The sequence below is a fragment of the Podarcis pityusensis genome (genome assembly GCF_964106645.2).
Source record: "Podarcis pityusensis genome assembly, chromosome: 8".
NCBI lineage: Eukaryota > Metazoa > Chordata > Lepidosauria > Squamata > Lacertidae > Podarcis > Podarcis pityusensis.
The window spans coordinates 26,751,810-26,771,909 of record NC_138033.1 but is presented as its reverse complement, the minus strand read 5'-3'; the positions used below and the strand labels follow the sequence as shown (position 1 = coordinate 26,771,909).

The following is a 20,100-nucleotide window of genomic DNA, read 5'->3' as shown; positions in this document are numbered from 1 at the left end:
GTCGGATCTCCCAGCCCACCCACCATCTTTGCTTGTGTTGCTCGACTATGGCCTTGCTGTGACTAATGCTGGTCACCTGGTTGTTGGGGCCGGGTAGGAATTTTTCCGCTTGGCAAATTGGCACCAGCCATTTGGTTTTCACCTGCCTAGTAGCTATTGTCACAATTTTGCAAGGTTAGGCAAGGTAAGCCTTGTCATGGGAGGGGCAGTTGTTGCCTTCGGCCTGCCCCTCCACTTTAAGGGTATCCCGTTAAAGGGATCCGGGGGTGTGGTTTCTGTCTGAAGCCTGGATGTGGGCTAGGGCCATGCCACAACCCCATCGGTGACCCTGGGGGTGCTCTTAATTGATGTATATCATAGGGCTCCCCCTATCGGTGGTTGACCCTTTGAGACTTCCTGCAGATGAGCAGGAGTCAGGATATAGTCTTGCTTCACCCAGTTGCCTAAGCCAAACCACTCACATCTGTAACCAATAAAGTTGTGGCCTTATTTATCCCGTTAACCCAACATATGTGTGTCTTATTTCTGGGGGAACTGAGGGGGTCTGGGGCCTTGCCACGCATGTGGGTTATGGATTTTTAAAAAATAAATGCTATTATATTCAGACTATTTGTCAGAGTGAGAAGAAACTGTCATTTAAATCAAGACTTTTAGTGGTGTAGTATTAGCTAAATGAGCCACCTTGGCAGGAAAGGTAAAATATCAATTTACTTGAATGGCTGACATGGTTGTTAACTTTCAGTTGCTTTTATTTTTAGTTTCTATGTTGAGGCAAGATGGGGTGGGTGTGGGGTGATAGGAGCTTGCCAAAATCCTCTATCACTTATATATATTTGCTAGGTAAACCATGAAATTGTACTATTAAGATTTGAGTACACAGAATTGAAGTTAAAGCTTTCTAATGCTAAATTTTGCTGTGTTGTGTTCTCTTTATCACAGTTAATGTCAATAAAAGAAAGGGTTACCTTCTAGCCTGGGAAACGTACTTGCACGTACAACTAACAGATCCCTATTTATATCCCAAGTAAAGGCCAAACTACATATGACTGTGGCAGATCTGTGTTTTCAAATGTGGTTCGAGGAAGCGGGTGCATGTGTGATTTTGGAACATAAATGGTCATATGAGCTTCTGTTTCTGAATTGTACTGTCCTTCTCAACCGGTTGCTTCTACCCTTTCCATTTCATGAATAACTTTCCCCCTGCCAAGCTTCAATACCAGAAGTGAGCCTGGCTGGCATAAAAGTAACTGGAGAAGAGATTTAAAGGGCCTGTGGGTGGTGGGAGGGGGGTCGGTGGGAGGGGGGTCGGTGCAGGAATGTCAGGTGTGCGAGGAAGGAGGCTCATCATCCTACCTACACATCACTTTTGCAATGCAAATTGCCTCCCTTATCTCACCAGCTTGCAACTTAGTTCTGCCAGTCATGTATAGCTTGACCCAAAAGATTGCACAGTAATGGGTGCAATGAGATAAAAGGTTGGGTGGGGAAAGTGGAAACACGCTTAAAGGCCCTTGATGGCCTTTTCTTAAAGGAGAAGCCCAGGGCCAAACTTTGAGCATTCAATAGATCAGGCATGTCCAACTCCCAAAAGACTGCAATCTACTCCCACTATAAAAAAAACTGGAAGTGATCTACCCATTGGATTGACCAAAGGTTTTTTTTGGGGGGGAGGGATCACTCAGGATCACGCAATTGACCAGGGGCAACCTGCAATCGACTGGTAGATCGCAATCGCCCTGTTGGACAGCCCTGCAATAGATAAATGAAGCTATCTCTGTTCTCTTTAAAAATACATAAATTAAAAAGGAACTACTGCTCTTTATCCTAGGCTGGAACAAGATATTAAGAAGTTAAAGGCCGACCTGCAGGCAAGCAGGCAGATTGAACAAGAGCTGCGCAGTCAGATTGGCTCTCTGACCAGCACAGAGCGGGGGATTCGGTCTGAAATTGGACAGCTCCGACAAGAAAATGAGCTGCTCCAGAATAAGTAAGTTTGGTTCTCACTTCACAATATAGTGGGCCTTTTCCTCCCAGCTGATTTTTGTACTTGTAATCTGATTTTTTAAAGAACAAATATAGATTTTTGAAATCTCAAAGCCCAAGCCAGGCAAAGTTTATCTCTCTTGAGCTCCATTCATCATTTCAGTGGAAAGGGATTTAAGATTTAAAAGTTCTTGATTATTCCCAGATAATGGTCTAAATTTTGCACTCTGAACTGTTTGCTATAGTACCAAACTCTTTTAGTACTGACAGTGCTGTAGAAATTAATAACTCTTTCCTATTGTTCTGTAAAAATGCTATATGAGCATATGGAGAATGACATTTATCTCTTGTTCAAAGAGGCACATGATTTAAACAGCTAAAGGTCAGACTTAACAGAAATGTTACTCACACCTTAGCTCTGCTATAGTGCTGATTTCCTTCCATTCTATTATAATGAAAAGTGATGCACATAGTGTCCCCCTACCCAAATCCTTCCTATTATCCACTGAACTCTTACCCAAACTGGTAATCTGTATACTATATAGGCATCTATATACAAATTTCTCTTAAGACGAGAAATTCTGCTTTGACTTGTAGTGATTGGAGGTTGTATCCAGTGCTAGTCCTACTCGAAGTAAACCCATTGGTCATGACTTAATTTCACGAATTTTAATGAGTAGGACTAGCACTGAATGCCACTCATGTGTTACCTTCTTCTGAAATTTAGAGAGCAGTCTCCATTTTCTCAGAAGGGAAAGCTGAGTACTTAAAAGAAGTTACACTTCTGGAATAGTACTTTATTTTCTTCTCAGGCTAAAGAAAGCAGCAGGGATCATGTTCCTTTTCTTCCCTCTTTCAGACTACATAATGCTGTGCAAATGAAACAAAAAGATAAGCAGACCATTGGCCAATTGGAGAAAAAACTCAAAGCAGAGCAAGAGGCACGAACCTTTGTAGAAAAGCAGTTGATGGAAGAAAAGAAAAGGAAGAAGTTGGAAGAAGCAACTGCTGCGCGGGCTGTTGCATTTGCTGCTGCTACCAGGTACTGGGCTCCCTCTCTCATAACGCTAGAATTTGGTGACATCCAGTGAAATTGAACATTGGAAGATTCAGGACAAACAAAAGAAAGTACAGTTTATTATATGCATGTGATTTTTTTTAAGGTGTATAATATGAAAAAACAGATTCAGATAATAAAAAGAAATGTCCTGGTCTGTGCCATTTGAAAAAACAGAGTCAGATAATAATAATAAAAGTACTTCACACAGTGCATATTTAAACAGTGATGGCCACCAACTTGGATGGCTTTGAAAGAGGATTTGATAAATTCATGGAGGAGAGGGCCATTGATGGCTAATAGCCATGATGGTTATTCTCTGTCACCACAGTTGGAGGCAGCAGTGCTTTTGAATACAGTCAAACCTCAGTTGTCAAACATAATCCGTTCCGGAAGACCGTTCAACTTCCAAAATGTTCAACAACCGAGGTGCGGCTTCCAGTCGGTTGCAATAGCTTCTTGCATTCAAGCAGAAGTCCCGTTGGACGTTTGGGTTCCAAAAAATGTTCAAAAACTGGAGCATTTACTTCTGGGTTTTCGGCATTTGGGAGCTGAAACATTCGAAAACGGAGACGTTTGAGAACTGAGGTTTGACTGTACCAGTTGTTGGAAACCACAGGAGGGCAAGAGTGCTTGGATCCTGCGTGCTGATTTCCCACAGGCATCTGATTGGACACTGTGAGAACAAGATGCCACTGGCCTGATCCAGTAGGCTTTTCTTATGGTCTTATAGTGTTTCAGGTTGCAGGGAGGGATCACATTTTGGTATTCTCTTTTGCTTGATGATCACCAAGCTGTTTTATAGAAACAGCAAAAAGTATGAAGGCATGTGACACTATCACTTGGCCAAAGATAAGCAGACCTAGAAATGTGACTGTCTGATTGTAACAACACTTAAAAAAAGTGGCACACACTGAAAGTCTCTCTCTCCCCACCCTCTTGGTTCTTGTTTTGTTTGGCAGAGGGGAATGCACTGAAACTTTACGAAATCGCATCAGAGACCTGGAGACAGAGTGCAAGAAGTTAACGATTGACATAAAGCTGAAAGAAGATCAGATACGAGATCTAGAAATGAAAGTGCAGGTAATGAGAGTGCACCACGACATTGCATGCCTCCTTCACGGCCTGAACCTGACCCTTCAGAATGCCTGCCACGTTTTCTGTGAGAGAAGAGTGCATAGGGTTGTGTTTCTTTCTGTTATCCTAAATAGGCCGGACTTAGTCTAAAAGCTAATTTTTCTTTGCCATGCCTCCCTCTTTCCTTGAAGGAAACTTGCCTACTTGAGCTTTGCCAAACACCACTTTAAGGTTTTTTTTAAACATTACATTTGAATGTGGTTCATGGATGGCCCGACCCATGGGATGTACAAGCCTAGAGCTGAGAAAATACAAATAGTCAAGGAAGCTCCTGACATGCACACACAGTTATCAGCAACTAGTTTTTCATGACTTGGCTTGCTTCTGGAGGCCAGGTTTCATCTGTAATATACTCCTGCATACCTTGTTCTTACAGGTATGCTGAAAACTTTGATCTATTTGCAGATTGCCCTTTTGCAGATTGCCTTGTTTTTTTCCTTCCTAAAGTGATTGGCACAGGACCGCCCCTGTTCAGTATTAAGTGGGAATTGATAGATTTTTATATTCTGCCTTAGTAGGATAATCATCCTGTTTATCCTCATAATACATTTATAATGTTAGGTGCAGTTAAAATATAATACTCTAAATAAACTAATTGCAGTTTTTGAGCCCTCTTGGAGGAGAGGATAAATTAAAGTAGTTAATTAAAGTGCTGGGGATAATCAGTGGACAGAGAAAGGGTTAATCACTTGCCCTCCAAAAAGTGTAGTCCCAACCTGAAACAAACTATAATGTTCATTTGTATAACACTCTTACTCCACTGTTAGAAAAGCAAGCTTTGATTAAAGTTTTTAGGAACAGTGTCAGTTTTAAATAGAGACGTGCATTTTTAAAAACTCCGTAAAACATAGTTTCAAGTTTTACACTTGTTTCTGAACCTGTTCATGGTTTCCCCCATAAATTTGCAGTGAAATGTTTCTGTGTTTTCCTCTTCCTCTTCCGCAGGCCCACATAATCAAAGTGGCTAGGGAAAAGTAGCGTAGGCCTTGCTTTGCTACACAGGGAGCTGTGAAATGTACAAGGAATATTTTCGTAATAATCAAAAGCTTCTCACTTGTGTTTTAAAGTGAAAAACAGTTTGACTTTGTGGTTTCGACAGGTATATTAAGTAAAACCTATTTTTTTATTGGCGTTCTCAAATACATGTAACTCTGGAGGCTAAAATAGTTCAAGTACCCCACCCCTAAAATAAAGCCTGGACAGGTTGAGTAACTTGTCAAAACCCCTTAAGCAAACATTTTAATTTACAGAGAGGGAATGTTATATAACATTCTCCCCCATTTATCAGGAAGTTAGAATTTATTGAGCTTTTCTCTAGCGCTTCATTATTGTACTCACTTGGCCTGTGGGGCCCCACCTGCTTTCCAGTCCTGATTTGCCTTCTCCCTATTGTGGGGAGAGTCCGCAGTGCAGCGGAAAAGGATATATTTTTCATTGAGGAGGTCCCAGGTTCAAGCTGTGGTATTCCAATTGAGCAAAGTGTGCGCATTCAGGTAGCAGGGCTAAGAAAGATTCTCTGCCTGAGACTCTTCAGAGCAACTTTCATCCTGGGCTAAATGAAGTATAAGGCAATATCATGTGTTGATATTTCTCTGAATGAGGTCCAAGTGGGCCTAATAGGTTTAGGCCAGCAGTGGAACCTGTTTTTTTCAGTCTGAAGGCCGTATTCCCTTCTGGGCAACCTTCCAGGGGCCACATGCCAATGCTGTGGAAGACCAGAGGGAGAATTGGGAGGAATGAAATGTTTACCTTTGTGCTGTATGCTAGTTTCTAGCCACACCTCTATCCAGCATCAAGGGAAGCAAGAGACATTATCAGAGCTATAGACTGCAACCAGGCAGGCAACAATGCTCCAGGAGGGTGCAGAGCAAGACCAGATGGGGTTTGTAGCCTTGGGAGAGTCCTGAGGCCAGATAGAGAAGCTTGGAATGTCACATTTGTCCCCCACGCCTAAGGTTCCCCACTTCTGTCTTACACCATGGCTGGCCAACTTCTGATGATGGAAACTTGTGCCATACCTTGGTAAGAACAGGAAGGCCCGTGGTCTTAGCTATGTGTGGAGTGCTGCTTATGGTCCTCTCCAGCTGTCAATTACTCTGCTGCTACTGCATGCTTCCCAGCTCAGCAAACTAGAAGTGACCACCACCACCATTAGAATCTCACTGTTTCAACTGGGACAGTCTCTTTCCCAGTCTGGCATATAGTCCGCCTACATTTAGTGCAGGACGTGCAGGTTGACTTGAAGGTTGGCCGCCACTAGCTTAGATCAGATTCTGCCTTTGCTCAACCTGCTTTGCATTGGAGGCTATGGGTAAAGTCTATCATCACCACTCTCATTCCACCCCAGGAAAACTGGTTGTGGGGTCACTGTACTGGCATGAACATAGAGGGTCCATATCTCGGAGTGACTTCCTGGGGGACTCTTCCTGGACTTCTCTTGCTCCGACATAATCTCACAAATTTATATTGACTTCCTAGTTAAATGTGGTTTTCAAGACTGGAAATTTGTGTGTCTTAATCAACAGCAGATTGGAAGAGCCCCCACATCAAGCCAGCTTTGTGTTCTGCAATTGGTACATTGTTCATGCTGAATGAGCCATAAGAATACACTGTAATCTATTCTGAGCCCTTGGGGAGGCTGGGTGAAGAAAACTGTATTACTACAGCTGAACATGTCAATTTCCAAGCTGCAGCTTCTGCAGAGCTAAATTGCCTTATGAACACGTATATTTTACATACTGCACTTGAGGTCAAAGGATATAACCAAACCCAGCATACTGCAGATTTGACCCCAATTTTTCTCCTTCCCCAGCCACAACCCCAGTCTTGTTCTTTCCCCTTTATCTCAGTATAAAGTTGCTGTTTGTAACAGTCCTGCTTTAATTACTCTCAAGGAGCTGCGGAAGTACAAAGAGAACGAAAAGGATACAGAGGTGTTAATGTCAGCACTTTCAGCCATGCAGGATAAGACACAGCACTTAGAGAACAGCTTGAGTGCGGAGACGAGGATCAAGTTGGACCTGTTCTCTGCATTAGGAGATGCAAAAAGACAGCTCGAGATAGCTCAAGGTAAGTGGGATTCTCCGTGCTGCTGGGCAAAGTGATAGAAAATGAGGTAGTGCCCTCTACTGTCCAGTGAGATACCATGGATTAGGAGCCAAAGAATCTAGTGTTCCTGTGAAAAGCACTTCTGTGCAAACACTGGGGACTGTGTGGGTGCCTGCTGGTTTTTATGCCTTGCTGCATTTTCTTCAACTACTTCAAAGCCTACTCCACAGCCCCTGTCTGCCACAGGACTATGAAGGACTCCATTGGGAAGGATGAGTCAGAAAAGCCCCAATACACACTTCCTGTTCTGCTCGTAGCCCTTTGGATTTTGGCCGCTGGCAGCTGGAACTACCTTTTGGAAATTATTCCTACTTGGAATATATGGGAAATCCCCCCCTCCCCCAATAAATTTGTCCTGTCTTAGTAACCACCACCACCCCCGACAAACTTCTAAGCCTTGCTGGTATTATTTTGGCTTTCCTTGAGATTCCTCAGATTTTTTTTGCCTGAGGAAGACCCCAGCGCCACACTGAATTTTGCTTTAGGCAACATTTCAGTAGCTCCTCCATGCTGCTGTAGGGCTCAAACCTTAACCAGCATTTGTTCGGTCAGGTTAACTACTGCTTAGACGTCCAACAGTAATTCTGAAAGTCTCCGTGGAAACAGGTTAAACAAAGAGAGTACAGAGGACTGGTTTGGAGACGTGAGAGTAATTGCTTTGGTCCACCCGAACAGCAGTGACTTGGTCAGACAATCCTAATCAAATGCAGCAAACTCCACACCAAAGAAATCAACAGTGTTTTGTTTCTCTTTAGAGTGGAAGCAAACTGCTAGAAAACAGATGGTTAAATTTTTATTGGATCTCTGAGTGCAACTCCAAGTGCGGATGCTGCAGAAACGTAATGTGGTAGGAAATTAATAGCCCAGGCACAGCTGGAATTCTTCATTTTGTATACTCTGTCCAGGAAAACAAAATGCTGAGGGAAGTGGGAAGAGCAAATAATAAATGGCAATTTGCTTAAATAGTTTAATTTGTACTTTTCCCTCCTTAGCTGTTACTTTATTTTCTAACCTTGGGGAAATAACCTTCTTGCATAGGCCTCTATAATAATGCCATTAGAGTTCTCTTCCAGGAAGTTCTAAGGAAATATCGTTTTTTCACCTCCAAGTTTTTAGGAAATCCAGCAGGTGTATGTGCCCCCAGACAACCTTCATACAGTACCTTTCTTTACTGTTTGCAGTGATTTAGTTCACAGCTTCTCATTCCTCCCTGTGCTCCTGCTTTGGCACCACTTTTATTTGTCCAGGCTTTTTTGTTCATTGAGTGGCCCATCCTTTGCCCTCATTTTAAAGTGGGGGCGGTAGGAGAACTCCCAGCTGTTCCTTTCCTGCCTTACTGTGCTGTGATGGTTTCATCACAGCAGGGCAACATGAAGAGCATTGGCCTTGGCAGCAGGGACACAACAAAGGCAAATATTTTGTCTCTCCAGAAAATATTGCTGGAAAGGGCGAGCTCTTTGCTGAGAAAATGCTTGCCAGACTCTGCCCCTTCCTGCTCCTTCCCAGCTCTTCTTTTAATTTGCTTTGGGCTGTAAACTTCCACTGTAGCCAGCAGAGGGCGCACAAAGTTAACAAAAGAACAGCGTCTCCCTCTATTTTTGGATGGAAAATCCTATTCAAGATAAAGTCCCATCAGGTCAACTTTGCCTAAATCATGCTCACCACCAGTACAAACCTATTCCACCCACCCTACTCCATCACCAAATAAAGAAGATAAGTACTGAAGGAAAGAAAGTAGATGTATGATTTCTACCCAAAACTTGGAAATAGGTAAAGCAAGAGTTTCCAGCATTAAGGAAATCTGAATGAACGGGTTAAAATAAAATGTGTTAAGAACACTGTCTTAGTAAAGGCATGCTTATAAAGATCTTCCTTCCGTTTCACGTGGCTGTAGAGGGAATGTGGAAATTATCTGCCAGAGCTAAATCTATTGATTACTGTGGAACACTCAGGTTTTAATTTAGCTTTGCAGTTCTTTTTTAAAAAAGCTGTGCATGTTGTTTTAAAAAGTAAAGGTATCCCTGACCATTAGGTCCAGTCGCGGACGACTCTGAGGTTGCAGCTCTCATCTCACTTTACTGGCTGAGGGAGCCGGCGTTTGTCTGCAGACAGCTTCTGGGTCATGTGGCCAGCATGACTAAGCTGCTTCTGGCGAACCAGAGCAGCGCACGGAAGCGCTATTTACCTTCCCGCCAGAGCGGTACCTATTTATCTACTTGCACTTTGCCGTGCTTTCGAACTGCTAGGTTGGCAGGAGCAGGGACCGAGCAACGGGCACTGACCCCGTCGCGGGGATTCGAACCGCCAACCTTCTGATCATGCCACTTCTGATCCCCTCAGACTCCACCCCATAACATGTTTGTCCACAGTTTTTATCTGGTATAAAAACCTGGCATTTGGTGACAGTTCTTTTCCTTCCTCTTTAATATTGCAGGGCAAATAATTCAAAAGGATCAGGAGATCAAGGACCTAAAACAGAAGATAGCAGAAGTCATGGCAGTCATGCCCAGCATAACATACACTGCGGCCACCAGCACACTGAGTCCTGTTTCCCCACATTACTCTTCCAAATTTGTGGAGACCAGCCCTTCTGGACTTGATCCCAATGCCTCAGTTTATCAACCCCTGAAGAAGTAAAGACCAGCTTCCAGTTTGTCACACGGAAGGCATCACACAGAAAAATATCTTGCAGTCAAGATGAAATTTGTATTGTGTGAGACTGTATTGATTTATTGTTTAAAATAAAAAAATAAAAAAGAGGGAAGTGGGGGGAAAGAACCTGAACATCAAGGTTTGGCTAGAACTGCCCATCAGTTTTTTCTTGTAAATTTTTAGAAAACCTCACAGAACTTTATACGGTTTCTTTCTTGGCCAACGCATTAAGGGAAAAAGAACCCACGACTCTTGGTTTTCACATAGCAAATTCTGCCTCTCTTTTTTTCCCCAAAAAGAACACCTCTTGTAAGGTTTCCTCTTGAAAGGATAAATTACCGCAGAGCTCCGCTTGATACAAAACCCTTTCTTTCCATTTTTTAAAAAAAACATAATGAAGCCAAAATTACAAATTAAGAGTTCAAAGGAATAATGATGGAAATTCCTTAGGGTATTTTTTTTAAGTGGAAAAGGGTTTAAGTGCTCAAGAAAAGCTTTTGATGATGTTAGTGGATTATGAGGCAGAGGGACGGGGAAGCGCATGTGCAAGAAATCTATTAGCTTACCCCTCTAAGGACCAAACCATATTTAAGGGGGCATCAGTTTTAAGGGAGGGCATAAGGATTGCAGAAAGGGTGTAGACAATAATGTAACATTGGTGGTTGTGTAAAGTGTTTAGTTTCCCATCGGTGTATTTAGTCACTTGAGAACTGCTAACAGTCTTGTTCAACAGTGCCTTGGGGAAAAAAAGATATTTCAAGAGGAAACTCGTTCATTTAAACAATTTTCTCCTGCTTTCACTATCATCTAGCTTGTAATGCCGAGCTCGTTTTACAGAGTCTACTGCAGATCGTACATGGTAATTTAGGTGCCCGTTGCAATCCTAGTTTACATCTCTTTTGTTTGTTTGTTTGTTTTGGGTACAAAATCCAACAGTGTTCACATGGTTAGGATATGCTGTAGAGGGCTCAGTAGCAGCAGAGGGAGTGTTTTGGTGAAGGCGGAACTGTGCAATGTACTATATACAAGAGACTGTCAGGTTGGCTCAAGAACACGGCAGTTTGCAGGGTTTTCTTTTTTAAAAAGTCAACTGCGATTACGCTTTATATCATCTTGTGTTTGACAATTTAATTTCAATGGGGCTGACAAAATCTCAGCAGTTGTGCCAAGGAGCTTTTTTTAAAAAATAGTAATTTTTTAAAAAAGAAACTCATAAAATTGCACAAAGATTTAAGTTTAAATGTATATTGTGCATTGGTAGGAAAGTGTATTGCACTGGCGACTTTCAAAGTGTTTAAGGTTTGGGTGTGGGTGGGAGGGGACATGGTGGGAGGGGTACAAAATCGTATTAGTAACTAGCAAAATTATAAAATCAAACCATTATGATTTTGCCAACATGCAGTGGACTCTGGAAGGACAAAGTTCTTCTTTAAAAACAACAGCAATTTTTAAAGTTTCATATGAATTGGCAAGTATGCCTTGTTTTAAAAAAAATTAAGTAGGACAAGCAAGTCAATAAAAATAGTATTAAAATCCATCATTTTAAATCAGATTCTTTTGAGATAAAAAAAACTTCTAGCTTTAGCCAGGTGTGCATGTTGCTGTCATTTTGCATTTTTGAATCATCTTGTGTAATTGTCACCATGAAAGTGTTACTCAGAAATGTCATAGGTTTTCATCTTTGTGCAAAACATGGACTATTGTCACTGACTTTTTTGTGTTGAGGTTCCCCCATTTTTTATTTTTTTATTTTTATTTTTTTGCTGCCCTTTGGGCACAACTTTTGTTGAAATACTCGGTCTTGGCTGCATTCTTTTTTTTTTCTGTGGGGTTTACAAAAAATAAACATTTTCTTGCAGATAAAGTAGTTTTCTAATTTTTTAAAAGAAGAAATGCTATTATTATTATTATTTATTAGAGTTGTTAGTTGCTTGTAACCTGAAGATCAGTTGATTTGGTGCTCTAGTGCTACAAGCCTTCTCTCACCACAAACTGAAACGATGGGAAAATACACTGGAAAGTGTGGGCTAACACTTGCTTGACACAACTTCATATATCCACCCTGGCATGCCAATTAGAATGAATGCCCATTAAATAGCTGACTGTCTTACCTTCCTGAAAATGTTGTGCAAACGAATCTGGATGGATTCTCTATTAATGGGTCATATGGAAGTGACCTGGGTTAATCTGGTTAATCTTACAATTTTTGGTTGATCAGTAGAATCTGAATATATTTGCTTATGAGGCAAAGCAATTTTCAAGAAAAGTGCACACTGATGGTTTTTATAATGGGGGGCAGGGCGGGGATTATCTAAGAATAGGTTGATTCACACATTACATGGTGAGTAAGTGACCACCCACAACATGCTCCTTCCCACCAGCTGAAACGCTTCATTTTTTTTCTTGTCATCTTTATGAGATTGGAGTCAATGTTACAGATTGACCTTAGCAAGAGCAGCTGCCTGCCAAAGGGAATAGTTGCCTGGCTTGTAAAATCTGTTATGTCTGATCTTACCTAGAAATTTGGCACCAGTTGATCAGGTAGGTTCTGCTCTATGCAAGCGCTTAACCATGAGTTACACTAACCATAGGTTGGTGCTTTAACCTCATTAAGATCCCGAATGTATTAGGTTGCCAAGCTAAGCCCTTTTCCTGGAGAATGTTTGCAAGAAGACAACTGGTGTGCCCTGACTGTGCCTAATCCTTAACAATAGTCTTAGAAATAACAAGAATCTCTGGTTAAGGACAACAAACCATGGTTAAGCAATACATTTTTTCCATGTGCCTGGAGAGTGCTTCAAATACAAACCAAATTTAGCCAGACTCTATAGGGCGACCTGATGGACATTGAACCCTACCTTTTTCCTTCTACACATGACAAAAAAAAAAAAAAATTAGCTCTGGGTATCTGTTTACTCAAACCAAATCTGCGAGGGGTTAAAAAAAATGGACCGAAGGTCTGAAAAATGACATTGATTTATTTATTTCCTACAAAGATCTTTACTTTCCTCCTAAAGCATGCCAAATGCTCAAAGCATTCTTAAATCGAAGTGCAATGCAGTTTGTGAACTCTGCTATCCTTCCCGGATGATTAGGACAGACATTACACTGTCCCAATTAAAATTATGAGTTAGGAGAGGTGAAAACTGTGTGTGAAGCATGTCGTGTGTATCTTTTATATGCAATGAGAAATGAATGGAAGGCAATCATTCCAGACAAAGGGAACTGCACTTGGCCGGCCTTTGATACACAGTTATATGAACTGCTTGAAATGAAAAGGAAAATCCCTTCAATTGGCTCATCAACTTTTATTTTCTGTTTTGCCAAATTGTGAAGCCAGGACTGCAGAGAAAGGGGGTGGAGGGAGGTTGGATTATAACAAATTTGGCTTATAATAGACTTCTAACAGTAGAGCTTCAAGTATAATGTTTGCCCCAAATGATTGACTTACTTGGAAATGAATCCATGCGAAGAGAATGCCCCTATCAGTTTTACTTATCACATTCATTATGCATCCACAGATTTATCTCAATTAAGCCCCTTTTCAGTGAAATCTGAAGGATTAATGTTCTATTCATAGATCCAACTAAAAAAAAAAAAAAGCACTTTTCCCCCTTCCAGTCCTTTTCTGAAGTCCTATATAATGATTCTGGTAAAAAAAAAAACAACCCTGAGCAATGAACTTGCTGGCACAGGATGCCAAGCACTGATTGGACAAGGGAACTGCAGAGAAGCACTTTAAACAGGGGCGCTTGCTTGGCAGTCCAGAATCCCTTTGGCTGGGGGGGGGGGGAGTGAGGAGGAAATCTGGTGACATGAGGGAGCCAATCCCATGCCACTGCCTGCTATATAAAGCTTTTAGTACTAGATCGTTCCTCAGTCTGGGCAAGTTGTCAGAAGCCACCAGGCTGTTCCTACTTGACTCAAAGGTCCATGCCTGACAGCGTCTAAATTCTGAAAAGAAGTATTTTTTAAAAAATTGTATTTATGTATATAAATGTTTCAAGGCAGTCAACAACATTGTTTTTTAAAATGCAGAAATGCAGCAAAAGCAGATCAAATAGGGGAATAGGAAAGAAGCAGAAGAGGAAATATTCACCACAGTGGCTCAGAGGTGCAATAGCTGGGTTTTTTTAAATTAAAAAACAACAACATGTTGCTTTCGTCACCAGAAGGTCAAAAGCAGAGGAGTGGAAGGAGCTGGAAATTGGTCCCACAGCCTCAGTGCCATTGTGAGGAAGGCCCTCTCATGGATAATTCACATACCACCCCATACCTCAACTTCAAGGTAACCAGAGCAGGCTCTCCAAAATGGTTCCTGAGGGAGAAGAAAGTTCTGTAGGTATCCACTGAGACCCATTGAAATTGATGGGCCTAAGTCATGCCCATTTCAATGGGTCCACTCTGAGTCAGACTAGTATGGGATACAACCCCACAAAACTTACTTTTCAGAGCACAATCCTATTTGAAATATGGTTCAGGCCTGGTCCAAGTCTACCTTAAATCCAAAGAGGCTTAAGGATGGACAGCAGGAAGGGCAGTTGATGTGATGGCCTGGGACTCGGGCTCAGAACCAGAACCGGAGGAGTTTCAGTCCGCACCGGATCCTCTGCCTCAGGTGCCATCTGAACCGAGTCTGGGGCCTGATTCTGAAGAGCCCCAGTCTGCACAGGTTCCCCTGCAACAAGCTCCAGCTGGGCCGAGTCAGGGGCCTGAGCCTGCTCTGGCTCCAGATGCGGGGATTACCTTGTTACCCTCTGCTGGGTAATCACGTCCAGCTGCTCCACTACCAGTTGGATCAGGAGAGGCTGAGGTGGCCTCTGGGTCTAGTAACCCTAGTAACATCTCCCAAGCTGCAGACACTCAGGTCTGAGAGAAGGAGAGACCTGAGTACTCGCAGGAGGAGTGCTCACCTTCAGGCGAGACAGGGAGGTGAGTCACCGGGGGATCAGGACCGGCCATTACCCCAACAGAGATAAAAGACTGTCGGACCCTGCCCCAGGTTGCAGGAGCAACGTTGCTGTTTGCCAGAACCCGCCTGTGATCCTGTGCCTGACCTAGCCTGGTTTCCTGCCTTGTGACTTGCCTTGGCCCTGTTGGACTGACTCCTCGCAGAATCCTTGGATTCGGGACCGGACCGGGACCGTGTTGCTCGGGTTTACCTCCGGCCCAGCACAGTTGAGATCCAGGTATGGCTGTAGGTGCAGTTGGTAAAAGGTATTTCTGAGCCTCCAGTGACAGAGCTGGATTCAGACATACCCCCAAACTGCAAACCTGCTCCTTCAGGGGGAGTACGAAAGGGTGTATGAATTGCAGGTGTTATATGAAAATGTTGATTTTTTTTCTGTGGTATAATGTATTTATGTTTATGTTCTTAAATGTAAGTGGCTTGGAGACCTTTTTAGGTATCAAGCAACTAATAAGTCTAAATAATAATGATTGCAATAACAACCACCTAGACTACCTTACAGGGTTGTTGTGAGGATAAAATGAGAGGGGGAGACCCTTGAATGCCTTGGAGAGTGGGAGAAAGTGCAGATAAATAGCCTTACCAGAATGAATAGAAAAAGCCAGTGATGCTTCCCTTTCTTTGAAGGGACAGCTGAGCTAGTGTTATAGCTTGCTCAAAATACTAATTAGTATTGGTTTTTTTGAAAAGAAAAAGAGAGCAAATCTGAAATTTCTTTGTACCTTAATTGAATCCCATTTCCTCTGATATGCTGCCTGATAAATGCCACAGAAGCATTGCGGCAAATCATCTTTAATAAGAAAGTGGGGGAGACCAGAGAAACTAATCCAATAAAGTTGAAAGGGAAGTCGACTCCCTCTTTTTATTTCCTCTCTCTGGCAGTTTGAGCAAAGCATTGTTTTAGGACTGTGTTGTCAGAAGGGAAAAAATCTTCCTTTCCGCCACTTAGCAGCTTTTGACATCTCCTCTGCAGATTGAAAGGAAGCTTCTTGCATAATTATTGCAATTATTTCCCCTCTAAATTTAGGCGGGATGGCAATGAATGATGGCTCAAGAAGAAATGTAAGCTATACTTGGATAAGTGTGTTTTAATCTGTATTTGGAAGCGTGCTGGGTGTTTAGAAAGGTGACATGCATTTTGAAAATTGCTGCAGTTAGGTCAGGTTTGTCTGTTCTGTTCTCATGTGAGAGCCATAATCACAAGCACGCACACACATTGGCTATGTCTAAATATATAAATGCTCAAGCTTACGCCTATATAATTTTGTATGTGATTGAGTGTTTGTCCCCCTAGGTCCTCTGGTTTTTGTTTTTGTTTTAATCACACATCAAGTTTAACTGTAGAAGGCCTGTAGCTTAATGGAGAGAAAGAGAGAGATGCCTCTGTCACCAGCATTTTCCAAATGAATGCAGGTCTGCAGGTTTTTCTGGAATCTTCAGCTTTTGCTAAAGCAAATAAATAAATGCAATGGTAAGCTAAAACAGGCTTTTACTATCCAGCATTTCTGGTTTCCAAACCTGATAGCTTTATCCTACCAGTATTTTCCACAGCAAACATTAAATATCTAGACACCACCTGTGCATTTTGGAGAGTTTATTGAGGCAGGGCTAGCAAAGGAAGATGTGTGAATACAAGTTTATGATATCTCTGCTTTACCTGCGTGCTGTGGGAAGCACTCTCGTGGTCTTCAGCTGGTGGGCTGGTGGCCTATCCCTATGTAAAAATATATGGTCTGAGAAGTAGGTCTCCAAAAGTGTGTTTGGAAGGTGCCAGCTTTGGAAAGGCTGGTGTAATGCTGGCGTGTCATCAAGGCAGGACCCCTTGGGGCAAATGTCCAGGGCCCCACTCAACAGAAGGAGCAGGAAAGCGCCCCCCCCCCCGAGCTGCTGGGTGAGGGGAGCCAATGGGTTTCAAACTCTGGGTGAGTTAGGGACTTCTTCTGCATGCGAAGACATTCATGCGAATGAAACCAATAGTGGGTCCAACAGTCAAGATGGCAGCAGAAGGAAGTGAGGGGCAGGTGCGGCTTGTCTACCTAGGAAGGTAGCCCATCGAAAAACAATGGTGAAGCATTAAACCATACTAGAAGAAAATTAAAATTACACCATTACAGCAATCGTTGACATACATCAACATTTATTATCATCTGAAAGCATAAGTGGCTTCCGCTTCCTTAAAGCCAATTTAACAAGATTTGCAGACCCTTATGTTATATAATAATCTGTGCTGGTCAATATGAATAAAAAAAATTTTACTTAGAGAGTTATTTCTAATCCTAGCCATTATGGGCAAGTGGCATTAGATCCTCTGGTCTGAATACAATTAGCATTCCAGTAAAAAGTTACTAGGTCCTCTCCTTCAGGCATTTAACTAGGCAATAACTGCATTGCAAGAGCTTGGACTAGATGACCCTTTGCGTCCCTTCCAACTCTACTATTCTATAATTCTATGATTCTAAGACTAACTAGCCATCCCACACCGAGCACCAAAATGTCCCTTCAGCTCCATCAGCTGTAAGGAATTCAATTTACATCTGGTCAAAAGCCATCACACCTCATAGGAGCAAATAAATGTGAAATATAGAGGCAATTTCCCAGGAAGGACAGTGGCACCTTACTAGTATGATAGTATTGGAACAGCAGCCAGCCACAAATGTCATGGTGGTCCGATGCCACATGATGTCAGGTGTAGAGCAGGTGAAGATGGGCTTGGGTCTTAAAAGTTCCTCAGTCGTGTCTAAAATTACCTAACGGAACTAGTGACAACGCTGTTCTCCTCTCTCCCCCCCCCCCCCATTCACAATGTTGTGAGCTGTCCTAGAACAATGATGGGTTTATGCGATCCCAGTGACGTGTGTAAGGAAGGAAAGAAATAGGAGGAGAGCAACGGGAGTCCAGATTAGCTACTGATGAGGGAGGCGGTTAGAAAAAGGAGCCTCGTCAGTCTTTTTGCTATACATCCACAGCGTGAGGCAAGACATCAGCAGCCAGCCTCCTTCTCACGCTGTGATTCTCCACTGCCGCACTGTGGGACTTTGAGCGTTTCACAAAGCAGCATTCACACAAAAGCAAAGCTTACGCATTGGAGAAGGACCCTTCTCCCCCGCCCCCACTCCTTTTCATCTTTTGGTAAATGAATGCATTCCCGGTCATGTTTCCTGCTCAAAGCCAGGACATTCCATCGACAGGTTCATGTTGCAGTCTGCCTCCCATGACCAGTCTGGACCACTAGTAGGGATGGACAGACCAGTCCTTGCTGGTTCTCTCAGTTTCTACTTCTTCCAAACTTAAGTTTAGTTCTCCACATTTCTGCAGCAATTTTCAGTTGCAAAGGGGCTAGGGATCCTTGGGATCAGGTGGCTAGATATTGCCCAGCAAGATGCCCAAAGAGAGAACATGGCGTTGTGTTTTACTGGGATGCTCCACTACCTCTAGCCACTTATTGCTGAGAACAGAAATAACTCTCTCTTAAGTAAATACTTTTTTCATATTGGGTCATATTCAACTTACCAAATAACCACACTTCCTCTTGTCCCACTGCTTTCCTCTGGGGAAAACTGCTCTTTAGCGCTCAGTTGGAGCAAATGGCAATCAGGTTTTGCTGTGTGTTCTGACTTAGAGCTAAGGAGTGGGTTTTCCCTGGGAAAAGAGTGGAGCAAGGGGGAAAAACCTATTGAACTCTTATTTTCTAGGCACAGTGTGGTTTTACTCACAGTAGACCCACTAAAATGAAGGAACATGACAAAAATAGGCCCATTAGTTCCAATGGATATACTCTGAACAAAACTTACCTGAATACCACGCATTGGCTGGAACAGATTATATGACATATAGGACTTTCAAATTTGTTAAGGAGGTGGAGATGGCTTACCTTTTCAGATGATAATAAGTGTTGATATATGTCAATGAGATACTGTACTTGAGAGCTCTAGCAAGGGTTGCCAGGTCAGGAGCATTTCAAGGCCTAACCCGAGACCTAGACCCCTGGTGATGTCATGAAGGCAGGCCCTGGAGACGGAGGTTAATTGGGACAGCAGAGCAGAGGAGGGCAAACCCCACAAAATTACTATAATTTGCAATCTTTGGTGGGCTGAAGCTTGCAAGCTGCCTGCACAGTCTTCTTTTTTAAAATTAAAGACATTCTCCCTCACTTGGAAATTCAAGGCCTCCACCTGCCACCTGGAGGGGCCCAGGCAAATGCAAACCTAGAGACTTCAGGTTAGACCCGGAGGTCTGGCAACCTTAGTGCTATCTCCATTTCAACTAATGCCAAGGAGGCTGTGGAAATTCTGAACCACTGCCTGGGTGGATATGGTGAAGGGATGGCTGGGGGTTACCAAGTTGAGGCTCAAGTCAGAGGTACCGTTGTCCAGTCGATGGGTGAATTCAGCATGGAGAGTACAGCCTGTTCTGGACAGAGCTGCACTCCATCTGAAAGATCCAGTTCACAATTTAGGAGTGCTTCTGAAACCAACCACGTTTTTGGACGCCAGGGGGGCTTCTGCAGCCAGCCATGCTTTTGCCCAGCTTCAGCTGCTGATGCATAAACAGCTCCCCTTCCTGGAGTGCACTGATCTGGCCACAGTGCCTTGCTCACTTCCTGGCCAAGGAGAAGGGAGGAGAGGGAGGAAAAAATGGACAGATGCTTCCTCCCATTGCTTTACCGCAGGGGTGGGAGATCCTTTGCAGATCAAGGGCCGCATTGCCTTCTGGGCATCTTTCCAGCGGCCACATTTGCCAGAGGCAAATAATAATAATAATAATAAATTTTATTTATATCCCACCCTCCCCAGCCGAAACCGGGCTCAGGGTGGCTAACAACAATAAAATAATACAACATTCAAAAATCATTTCATTACAGTTAATTCAACTCAAATTGATGGCAACCATTAGGCTAAAGTTCTGTGAAGATTGCCAAAGGAGGGAGTCAGGCTGTGCCCTGACCAAAGGCCTGGTGGAACAGCTCTGTCTTGCAGGCCCTGCGGAAAGATGTCAAGTCCCGCAGGGCCCTAGTCTCTTGTGACAGAGCGTTCCACCAGATTGGAGCCACAGCCGAAAAAGCCCTGGCTCTAGTTGAGGCCAGCCTAACCTCTCTGTGGCCTGGGACCTTCAGGATGTTAATGGAAATGGAAAATGTACAGTAGGCTTGTTTCTACACCCCGCTCCCTCTATCCTCCATCCCTGTGGACTCCAG

The 20,100-nt window shown here is 43.0% G+C and overlaps 1 protein-coding gene across 1 annotated transcript in view; it reads left to right on the top strand.

The window, feature by feature from the left end:
• Positions 1-11,801, top strand: part of MACO1 (macoilin 1) — a 60,271-nt gene extending 48,470 nt beyond the window's left edge. Inside the window, exons 7-11 of the mRNA XM_081016794.1 lie at positions 1,829-1,987; positions 2,843-3,025; positions 4,003-4,123; positions 7,072-7,246; positions 9,720-11,801. Of these exons, the coding sequence (XP_080872920.1) occupies positions 1,829-1,987; positions 2,843-3,025; positions 4,003-4,123; positions 7,072-7,246; positions 9,720-9,922 (841 nt within the window). The 3' untranslated portion in view covers positions 9,923-11,801. The remainder of the gene's footprint in view (positions 1-1,828; positions 1,988-2,842; positions 3,026-4,002; positions 4,124-7,071; positions 7,247-9,719) is intronic.
• The last annotated feature ends 8,299 nt before the right edge of the window (positions 11,802-20,100 follow it).